General features: G+C 34.3%; 1 protein-coding gene across 2 annotated transcripts; it reads right to left on the minus strand.

The window, feature by feature from the left end:
* Nucleotides 1-1,166: 1,166 nt before the first annotated feature.
* Nucleotides 1,167-10,912, minus strand: LOC100578664 (organic solute transporter alpha-like protein). 2 transcript variants are annotated; one of them, XM_016914024.2, is made up of 9 exons: nucleotides 10,824-10,912; nucleotides 10,640-10,740; nucleotides 8,331-8,526; nucleotides 7,294-7,525; nucleotides 6,756-6,912; nucleotides 6,174-6,314; nucleotides 4,054-5,819; nucleotides 3,780-3,965; nucleotides 1,167-3,345 (listed from the first exon to the last, which is right to left on the minus strand). In XM_016914024.2, the coding sequence occupies exons 2-7, from the start codon at nucleotides 10,728-10,730 to the stop codon at nucleotides 5,611-5,613; spliced, it is 1,026 nt and encodes a 341-aa protein (XP_016769513.1). In that variant the 5' UTR covers nucleotides 10,731-10,740; nucleotides 10,824-10,912; the 3' UTR covers nucleotides 1,167-3,345; nucleotides 3,780-3,965; nucleotides 4,054-5,610. The 2 variants fall into 2 exon arrangements, with proteins under 2 accessions (XP_016769513.1, XP_016769512.1); XM_016914023.2 differs by having other exon boundaries at nucleotides 10,640-10,897.
* Nucleotides 10,913-11,877: the final 965 nt, after the last annotated feature.

Consider the following 11,877-nt stretch of genomic DNA (forward strand, 5'->3'; position numbering starts at 1 on the left):
GCCTCGTTCCTCTCCACCTCCGCAACATTTTCGGCCGCGCCTTCGAGGCGTATTTTTTCCTCGAGATAAGTCTGGTCCCGCGTGCCATATGTCGACGATCCATCGAAAAGCGTTTTCCGATTTCGACTCAGCGCGCGCCGCAGATGGCCACGCGCGCCCCTCCCCAAGATCTGGAAATCCTCGTCGCGCATCGCGCCGAATTTCCTGCGGCCGATCCTCTCTTCCTCGAACGAACAGGAAAATTGTAACGTCGCCTCTGAACTCGAGAAGAGCCAACCACTCGATCGAAGTGGCGGCGCGCGACAATTCTCCCCGATCATTATGGGTTCGTGAGAAATGAGAAGAAGAGAGGGCGTAAAATTTTCAAAGATATCCGGGATGGTGTTAAGTTAAGTTACGTTTTTATTGCGAGCGTTTATGGATCCGGCCGGGCGCTAAGTCGGCCAGGGGATGTGAAGGAAAAGGTTTTCTTTCTTTTTCAAGATGATTTTCAACTCTCTCACTGGAATGGAGGTTTTTCACCCTGGGCAAACAATACCTTTATTGTTGTACAATACCGGCGTGTGTTTCCTCAAATTAGACCTGTCCGATTTGACGAGATATTTTTTCGAAATCGAAAGAAGTTTCGTGTATGGGGAACGAATTAGATGCCAACATTATTATCCGATTTTTTTCCAGAGAATCTCTCGTCGGTTGGTTTATGATCCGGAAAAACATCTTTCGAATATTCTTTTTACGAAATTCAATTCTTTGAAGAATTCTTCTTCATATATTAAAATATGATGATACATAAAAAGTATGTTAATCCCACAAACTTTGAGTTTGCAAAAAAAAAGAATTCTTTTCATTTGTGTGATATAATATTGTTTACTCGAAGACGTAGCATTACAAAAAAATTAATATCTTCTTAATTAATTCGTAACTCGTTCGTTAAGTTTGGTTCTCGCGTGGCCAGAAGAAATCCAGCTGAAATTCTCGGGAATCCATAAATTGCAACGGGCCCCAGAAAAATGTCGAACTAACGAGTACGCGTTTATTATAAATCATAAAGATAATTACGTTAAGAGACGCTATGCCGGTTCATTAGGTCGCAAAATATCTTGTCGCGTCGATTCTTTCTTTTTCTTCTTCTTCTTCTTCTTCTTCTTCTTCTACTTTTCTTCTTCTTTTTTTTTTTTTTTTCATTAACCCATTCCACGGGTTAAAAAAGATCTCCCAAGGCTATCTATTCGAGACAGAGGGGAAGCCGGCATAGAAAACAATTTGGACGGTGGATCCAAGTCGGCCGCCTTAATTAGTTCCACCGAAGATTACCAATCAACAATTTCGGAATCACTGCACTCCGTGTCCCAATCTACCTTTGATGTCCCCTACTTAAGAGTAATTCGATCGTTTTTCTTACGATGCGAAACGTATAATTTGCCTTATTATTGTTCTTTAAACCCCGTAGAAAAACATTTTTTTACCATCCAGTCGTGTATTTAATCGTTATCGCCACGATTCAAATCAAATATTCCCGAATCAAATATAACGAGTAAATTTCATTCTTCCCATACAATGTTAATTATTATACTTCCCTACTATCATTCGAGAATCCGTTTCAAATTTATGATTAACATATAATTACCAGGATACTTCAGATTTTAAATTAAACTCGCCTTATATTTTATATATATATATATATCACATAAACGATTCGAATGAAAGAAGAGAGCAAGTCGAAGAGATTTCCCTCCCTTCGATCCCGCAACCGCGAGGGGATCAAAAGAAACTGTTAAATCTATTACGCTGTTCTCGATCGTGATTACGGTCCCGAAGGAAAAAGGTTGCGCGATGAAAGGAAAAGGAAAAAAGTTGGGTGGCGGATAAATGCGGCGGAGGGTGAGGAGGCCGAGAAAGGGATGGAGAGTGTTTTGTGGGGTCGGTGGGCCCAGGTTGCAGGTAGGCAGCAGGCCCTCAAATCGGTCAAAAAATGAGGGGGCACGCAATATACTTTGGGAGCGGCGTGTAACGTCCCCTCACGAACCCGTTTACGGTGCGCTTCTCCTTGACGCTCTATGGTTTAGCCGACCGATAGCCTGGCAAGAAAGGGATTCGTGGTTGGAAATCGCGATTACGTTTCCAATCTGATCGATTTTAATGATTCCGCCCCGTCATTACGCCTGGTCTCGCTTGTGATCATCCGAGTGATTGCCGGTTACACAGGTTTCGAGTATATTTTTCGAGCCATCGTTGGAACCATCGGTAGAAAATCAATGAAGCGGAGAAATAGTAGTAATAATTAATGCCGATGCGATCCAATACACTGTGAATGTTTATGCATTTACGAAAAATGTATAAAAATGTAAAAAAAAATTCTACAGAATAATATGCAAAAGAGGTACAAGATATTTATAAAGTATAATATGTATTATGAAACTTGACGAATAGAAATCTCTTTCTTTAGAATCTCGATTTCTTTAATTTCGCATAACAAATTTTATTTCGCATAAACATTCTTAAAGTGAATTACAAAATATATGATTATCTCCACGATACGGTTCAAATACATTACTATACTTCTTTCTCAATGAATCTCAAAAGATTTTGCTTTACGAAACGAAGGAAAGAGCGATCTTAATTAAATATCGAGTACACGTTCGAGAGTTATGGAAATGAAAATGGCATCGTTTAGATGTGTTTCCACGAAAATTCCATCCACCTTTCCCATCTCATCTGGACGGAAACTGGTTGTTTCGAAGTTGGCGAGCACGAATGCCAAGTGGTCGAAAGTTACGAAGATTCGAAGGGAAACGCGTGGCTCGTTTCACGTACGTTGCATCGTGAAACTCGCCACGTCCTGTAATAATAGTTGCAAGGTCGGGGGCAAAAGCGAGCCGCGGGCCAGAAACTATGAGCACGGGGAGGAATAATAAAGTGGAAGGTAAAGTCTTCGTGGAACTCCTCCTCTTATCTCGAGAACGTTCATCTTGTGTGTCGCGGGGACAGAGGAGAAGGAGGAAAGAAGTCTGGAAGGGACAAAGACGGTTAATATATATCCGGATACGTTATCGGAATATTAATATCGCTGTAGGGTCTATGCTCGGCCTGTAAGTACCGAAAAGAAGTCGCGCCACCGTGGTGACGATCGATCGTCCCGAAACATGGAAAGAGAAAAATCGGCGTGCCGCCACGAATGTAATGGGACACTTCCTGATGCGCGCCGGCGATAATTCTTCCCGACATTCTTCCTCCTCCGCGCCAACGAGACGAGTTGGAGAAACTGTTCGAGGGGTTTCTTCGAATTTCAAACTTTTGTTTCGTTTGCTTCTATTGTGCACTCACTTGCCTTCGTTCTTCTCGAGTCTGAAACAAAGATTGGATGTCAGCTTCTTGGTAATTGAGAAGGTTTTGAAAAATGTATCGATTAAGTTCTACTATTTCGAATCTTTGAAACGATCGAAGAGGATTAAAAATGAATTTTTCCATTATGAATTAAGAAATGGTCAATACTTTGAATATTTGAATTTGCGAGTTTCTCTTTGAGGCGAGATTTTTAAAAAAGGAAATCTCACGGAGATGTTTCTATTTACAAAAGAGAGAAAGAGAAAGCAAAGTTTGATCAGAAATTTAAATTCACTTTCCTTTGGAATAAAGTTCAGAGAACTTGTCGCCGATGAGAGAATGAAATTATTCATTTCGTAAAAAATTTTCGAATTTTGTAAAGAATCTTAGCATGTTTTACATTGCTTCTTATTTAAATACAAATTTATAAATTTCAAAACGATTGTGAAATATACCTTTTCTTGATGAAATAGATGTAATACTTATTCCGAACAAAAGAATTCTATTCAAGACGCGGACCCGGGCGCCTTAATGTTGATTTTTTGACTTAGCACAATCCTCTCTCTCTCGGCTACCGTAGTCGTTCCGCTTCTTTAAAAGAAATTTCATCCAGCTGCACGTATGTAAACACCTATCCCAATCTACGAGTAACAATATATTATTTATAAACAGGATCATCACGAGAAACGTATCGAACTATAAACCCATTACAAACATCTGAATACTTACCAAAGAAGTTTCGGGCAAAGAATTCGATCCTCCTCTGCGACAAAACAGAAGTTTGTCCCCAGGAGTGCAACGGTTAGCCGTCTATCATTAGCCCAATACAAGAAACCCCGTACACTTTGTATCTCTGAAACACGGACTGACAAAAAAAGAAAAACCCAAACTCCAACCCGTTATTTCAAGATGATTACGCACACGACGATAATTATACATCACGAATAATATCTTCCAGTATTCTTCGTTTCGATGGAACGACACACCTCTCCCTAAACGATTTTTTTCCTTCGAGAGAGAGAGAGAGAAAAAGATAAAGAGAGAGCATTGCGTTAGAACGTCGAAGTGGTTCTTTCCCCTCTCTCCTCTCTCTCTCTCTCTCTCTCTTTCTCTCTGTCTCGAAAACGGTCGAGTGCCCTTCAGCCACGTTTCATAAATGTGTGTAGGCTGCAAGTCATTTCGTCGAGTATCCACTGTGATCTGTCAGCCGTTCATGCGATGCGATAATGCGTAGTGACGGGTGGTGAATTCACTACTATGAGGTATGGCTGTTCTCATAGTTGGACCGACAGCTCCCGGTTCTTCTTCCGTGCTGGAGATTTCGATGCTTGTGCAGAGGCTGCGGTAGGCATCGTCGAGAAAGTTTCGCTGATGGAGAAGTCGCAGCGATGATTCGACACGGTGCTTCAATTTTAGAATTTCTCCCTTCCCTCTTCTTTTTCAGTAATTCGATATTCAAGACGTTTTCCGTCTTTTTTTTTTTTTGTTTTGTTTTTCATTCGAGAATACGACGGAAGATAGATCTCGAGAGACACGTTGTAATTTAAAATGTAAAAAAGTAAAAACGTTATGTAAGATTGTTGGTTTTGAAGCGAGTTTCGTAATTTTCTATGAAAGTAAGGAATTTCGCGGTCGTTGCGCAATTCGAACACAAGTGCAAAGAATAAATAGAATTTATGAGTATGATTTTATTATTAATTTTTATCACAATTCCTTAAAAAATACGATAGTGGCTAATATTAACGTTGATAATTAACGTTTTGATAAAAATCGTACTAGATTTATCTATTATTATCAATAGCAATCGCAATAGTTTCAAATAATTGAAATATTTGTTCGAAATTGTATTCTCTACATATATAAAAATTGAGATTTCTCCTCTCCGAATGATTTCAATGATTAAAATCATTAAAAAATTATCGCAAATTCTCGCAAAAAGCTTTTCCTACAACATTAACTTTGTTTGGCAATTATTCCAGATATCTTATCAAGATCAATACTCTTTTTTACAAAAGTATTACAATAAATTCGCTCAAAGGATATCATTATTATTACACTTAATCATCGTCTAAATTCAATCACTCACGCTTGATCTCTCCAAATCGTATCGTCTTAAAACGTACGATACGATGCAAATAGATACTACATCCACGATATCAGAGATTACGATTCAACGAAACGATCGTACAAATTAAGATCTCGTACTCGTGAATAAAGGAAAAATAAAGAAAAGGAAAAGAAAAAAAAAGAAGAAAAGTCGAAAAATCGAGACAAGGAGTGGAAATCTCACGTAGTGAAGGTTGATGGCTGCCTGTTGTTGGCTGCCTCGTTGTCATTCGTCGAGTTCGCTTGTTCCGCGCTCTTGTCTTTGGACCGATCTGTCGCCTCAACAGTCGCGCCAGTCTCTTCCTCCCTTTCCAGGTCGACGTAATAAACGTACCTCGCCGTGTAGCAAAGCAACAGCATCTCGATTAGCATCAGGGCATTGTAGGTAACTGAAATCGGGCAGAGGAAAGTAACAGTGCTTCGTTCCTTTATTTGTGGCCCTCGCGTATGGAAATGTTATGGGAGCCTGTTCGTGTTCTTTCATCATGCTGCCCCTCCTCCCTCCCCCCTCCCCCACCAGTGTCCCCGTACCAGTTGCAGTCGTCTTCGTCGTCGAGGAAATTTGTATTCATATTCGAGAAGACTTTGTTCTTAGAATATAAATGTCCAAGCTGAATCATTTCTAGCTCGAAATTTTTTTTTTTTTTTTTAAAAGATCTTGGAAAAAGATTCAAGAAGTATGTATGTTTCTTTGTGTGTTTGTTTGTTAGTCTCTAAAGTTGAAAAATATAGGAAGAATTTACCGTTGGCGTAAATTTGCGGCGTAATTGGTGGATTGCAGGGAAACAGGCCCGTTTGCACCAAACCCTTCACAACGAACGCCTGCAGCTTCGAAAATAGCAGCACTATCTGGGTCACTATGGTCTTGCGTGGAAGTTTCGCCTCTGTGAAATTGACATCAGGTCAAAACCGTGCCCATCCATTAGGCTGCAAGAGACAATGACGTGCTTTCCAGGAGCTTCGAAATTGCTTCCTGTCGCGTTGTTGCTTGTGTGTGGTCTCTCACGCGATAATTGTCAAGCATGGAGGGAAAGGAGCGATCATTCCGTCCCATCATTCTCGTTTAATAAAATTTTTCCACGTCTTTCCATCCGTGCCAATTACGAATTACGAATTAACAACGAATTTAACGTGAATGTGAATGCAAACTTGTAAATCGTGTTTTCTTTTTTTTTTTTTTTTTGTTGAAGAAGAATGATAGAGGAATGGTAGAAAATTGTTTTATAATCGGCCTCCCTTGTAATTTCGTGGAGCGGAGATGAGATAACAGGAACAGATTATACTTGGAGATTCCTTCCTCTCAATTAAGTATGCGCGATTTTTACCTGGAGCGACTTCTTGCAGACTCTTCGTAGTAACGCTCAACCCGTACACTCCGAGGAGCACGCTGGCCAACGAAAGAGGTTGGAAAAAAATCGCGTATTGATCAGAGAGACGGGGCTCCTCGAACGACATGAACAGAAATGTGCTGTAAATTAGAGTCTGAAATAGATAAGGAAATTTTAGCAAGGATAACATAACTGTTACGTTAAAAAAAAAAAAAAAAAAAAGAGTATCTTTTGCTTCTAAATTAACGATAAATTTTTCGATGTAAAAGATTCGATCAGATAGTTGCTTATTTGTAATTCTTATTACGTTCTAATGTTCTAATGGTAGAAAATTACATTGGAACATATATACGATTTTTTTTCTATAAAAAATTAAGCGATACCGAGAATGTATTCTAATCGCAGACTTTCCGTAGATACCGAGAAACCAATCAATAGTATTAACGATCACTTTTTTTCTTTTTTTTTTTTTTTTTTACCGAAGCGGTTGCCAAGAAAAGAGACAAAGAGAAAAAGACAGAAAAGAAGAAATAACCTGGATAATAGGAAGTTGCAGGACTAACAATCGGAGCCAGAACAAATTGCTATCGGTCATTTCAAGAGTTGGAAAGGGGAGGCAGGGCCAACAGCAACAGGGCATCGCTCGCAGCATTAATGGCGGCGTGTTCGTGACCTTTTTGAAACCCACGTAGACCAACAGCAGATAGAGTCGGAACAGAGCTATCGCCAGAAATATTTGGATCACGGCTTCCGATAACAATTGGGTCCTGGAAACGATGGAAAGATCTTCGTTAAAATATAAAATAACCTTTGGGAATAATTTCAATAATTTCGTTTGCACGTGAACGGTATATATGAAGGGAATTGAAAATTTAGATTTGATGAATTTAGATTTTCTCTTCCTTCGAAATGAAAAATGAGTTCGAGACACGAGTTGAAAATATCAATGGAACCTTTCTCGCGATGGAATTTTCGTGTCGTTGTCTCAACCTTGTTTCGATTATCGAGAGGACCCATCGAATTTTGGACCAGTGCAGGTGTGACACATTGGAATAGGGATTATCTTTGGGAAATCAAGATTATTAGGGACGAGGTTGCTCTTCTATTTTATGATCGTTAAAAAGTGTCTCAAACCGGACCTTTGTTTCGTTCCCCGTGTGCGATATTTTATCGGATTTCCATTTCTTTTTTCCCTCGATTTTCTTAAGTGGATTTTCTGGTTTACTTCATCGTCGATTCGAACAAGATTTGATGCATTTTGAGTTAAGAGAGGCAATCCTATTGCGTGGTTTTATTTCCCTCTCAATTTCTGTCTTTTGATCGAGAGGAGAATTTGACAAGTCACGTTTTAGAAGAGGTCAAAGTTTTAAATTTAATTTAAATTCAAATTATTTCTTGAAACCTCTTGAATCTTTTACCTTTTTAACATTGAATTAATATTAAAATATTTTAGCTATGATATTCAAAAGAAATAGATTTATTGAATTTTGCTTCTTTTTAATTTTGATATCTTGAAAGTTTGATCATTTTATACAGATTTTCCCATCCGAGTGAATAAATGACTCGATTTACCTTGGTATTCCAAGAGCTGTAAGAGAGCAGATACTCGCTACAGGATACAGCAAAAGTATCACGATACTGTTAGTCTTGTAAGACCTTGTTTCCTTTTGGTGGAAAATATTGTAGCAAGCGTCCAATGCGAAATACAATGTCAAGGTGGAGAGTATGGCGCCAAAGCTTAATAAACCTATACCAAATGTACTGAAACCTGAAAATGAAAACAAGATATTCGAAAGAGAGATAAGAATCCGTACGAGATAAATCTAATTTTTTTTATCATTTATTCAATCAAGAATTGTTAATTGTAATTAAATGTACAAACATTATACAACAATTGTGAAATCATCTTTAAAACTATTATATTAATGATAGCAATGTTAATGATGTACTTAATATTATGAGTTGTTACTTATATAAACGTTATATAGCAATTATAGAAACATTCCGAGAAGTATTATATTGATAATAGCAGTGTTAATGATACAGTTAACATTCTGATAACAGATTACACATTTATAATGTGTAATGTAATGCTTATCTATTGAATCTGTGCATGATATCGATAAAAGCATTATTCCACGAAAAGATTTTGCGAAAATGATTAGAGAGGTAAAACTATTTAATCGTTCCAAGATAAAATAAAAAAGTGTATATTGTCTTATGAATTTGATATTATATTTTATTTAATTAATTATTAATATAACTGATAAGATTGTAAGATAAAGATTTTAAAAAAAACTTAAAATAAAATTAAAATTATGAAAATCTCATTGATGATCTCATTTGATCTCCAATTGATGCTTTCATCTTTAGATACTAAATCGTATACTTATATTTCTTTTTTTTCTCTCCCCCCCCCTTTTTTTGTGTTATATAAATTGAAAATTATATTACTTTTATATTCATATTACTTTTTATTGTTTTTAGATAACAAGTAATAAACTGAGTAATTAAAATATAAAATATTGTATCTTTGAGACAGAAAATTTATATTTAATTCTTTTTATAATTAGCTGTATTTTTTAAAACGCAAACAATGATAATAAAAAATTTTACTACATTGAAAAAAAATGTCAGGTTTTTAAAATATTTGAAATACGACTTTAAAATATAAGAAAAAAGATTTCTTAAATTTATTACAGGGAAAAGTGTCGAATGCATTTTCAATTTTTGTGAAAAAAAAAGTTAATTTTAAAAAATTTTATCAAAATTGAAAAGTTTGATTGAAATCTAAAGAATAGTACTTTGGAATAGTATATTATAATATTTTTTCGAAAAAAAGAATCAAACAGAAGAATATTTATTTTGTTCAATTTTTTCGAGGACAAAACTTAAAATATCGAAAAAGAAAAAAGAAGGAAGAGGAAAAAGCTTAACAAATTAAAAGAAGAATTTTAATTTGTCGTTTCAGGTCAATGATCTATTGTTCAATTATATTCATTTGTTCTTAGCGATACGTTTTATTTTCTTGGAGAAAGTACTAATTATTTAAACAGAATAACATTATATATCGAAATTTTTTAATAATTATTTTTGTAGTATTTTTTAAGCGATGTATATACGCGTGTAATTTTTGTTGAGTTATGAACGATAATCATTTTCCTGAAAATGCAATATTTCGTATAACGGAACATATATATATATATATATATATATATATATATATATATATATATATATATATATATATATATATATATCTTTGAGTAAAACTTTCACCGACGCGTTTACTTCTGCGCATGCTCTATAAATCAGCGCACATCAAACATTCGATGTTATTTAGATAAAATTTTAAGTATTTCAGTTTAAAATATTATTTGAGATATTATTAAAATGTAACTATTTTTAGAAATTTGTCGACAAAATGAAGATTATTGTCATATTATTGAAATTATTAAATAAGTATGTTCGTTTGTCTAATATAAAAATATTATTTAATTTGGCAAAACGTTATTATATAATCTATTGTATTGTTTCAAAATATACTACTTTAATTTTTTGCTAGCAATACAATAACAATAACAATTACAATAAACATTATTTTCTAATTAAACTCAATTCTTTCTACTAATAAAAGTAAAATTCATTAATAAAAATTATATCAAAAATACAGAAATATAGGCTATAACAAGTTAATTTTTTCCTTCTAAACTTTCACATGTCAAGAAAGTTGTTAGTTGCGACATGGGCAGCATAAAATTAATAGTACAAAGTTATGCAAATTATTATTCAATGCATCATATATATATTATCGAGATTTTGATAAAATAAATCGAAATAAAAATGCAATTGAACAAAGATTATAATATTCGAACACTTACTTTCTATTTGTTCTATTGCAGATGGCACGTATGTGTAGTCACAGCTTAAATTTTTTAAGGAATTTCCCAGGTTCTTGAATTCAACTTCCATCTTGAAAACGCTGTAGCACAATTTTAAAATACACTTTCGATTCTTTCTTCCACAAGTTCTGTCTGTAAAGTTCACCAGGACAAATAGACTTACGGTCGAGACGTTTTGAAAAGCGTAAGTGAGGCGAGGCTACCTTAAACAGCGAACAGTGAGAGTGAAATCCCCACTTTTACCACCATTGGATGTCGTTTGTCATAATGAATGGTAAGAAAAATCAATAAAGCGAATTATCTTTAAGTTGATACTTGTTATCTTTTCTCTTAACTATTATGTTTTAACACTATTATTTTTATTTCCTTTTTAATGAGATAACATTTTGTTATTTTTTTTTCTATTATATTAAGAAGAATTAAAATTTTCGTATAATATAATAAATAGCACAGAGAAATATTTTTAAAAAAATGTATATAAAAATATTTATTAAAAATGAAGTGAAAAATTGTAAAATAATATTTAAAAAATATTATTTTTAAAAGTAACAATTTAATAAATAATAAATTAAAAGTAACAATTTAAAAATCTGAAATTCTTATTTTTCAGAATGTAAAAATAATTTAAAAATTAAAAAATTTTTAAATTGATCAAATTTTTAAAAAATCATATACGAAAATAAACTAAATTATGAATAATAAATCAATATAAATGTATATAAATATAATATATAATTTATATAATATATAAATATATATTTTATTTTTAAAAATTAAAAACAAATCTGTTTCTGCATGAATATTATGAAAAAAAAAAAATACACTAGATAAAAAATGTAATAAAAAGTAATAAAGAGTAAAAATACTGAAATTCTAGAGTATCTAGACTCTAACTCTATTTCTAGAGTATCGCAAATGAAACACACAAAAAAAGATTAAAAAAAGATAGAATCAGTAAGAATTGATTATCAGTGTCATCTCTATTATCGAAGACATTTTTTTTAAAACGGATAAAATAGACTAGGAATTATATATTAGCGCTATCTCTTGAGTGTCGAAAACATCTTTTTTGAAAGTATTCAAGATGGCACTGATATTCAATTCTTATCCTATCTCTATCCTTTTTCTATTCTATTTTCTATTCTTTTTTTACATGTTTCATTTGCAGCACTCTGAAGATGGCTCTGATTTCAATATTTTTACCTTATCTCTATCCT

Source organism: Apis mellifera, linkage group LG9, assembly GCF_003254395.2.
Source record: "Apis mellifera strain DH4 linkage group LG9, Amel_HAv3.1, whole genome shotgun sequence".
Lineage (NCBI taxonomy): Eukaryota > Metazoa > Arthropoda > Insecta > Hymenoptera > Apidae > Apis > Apis mellifera.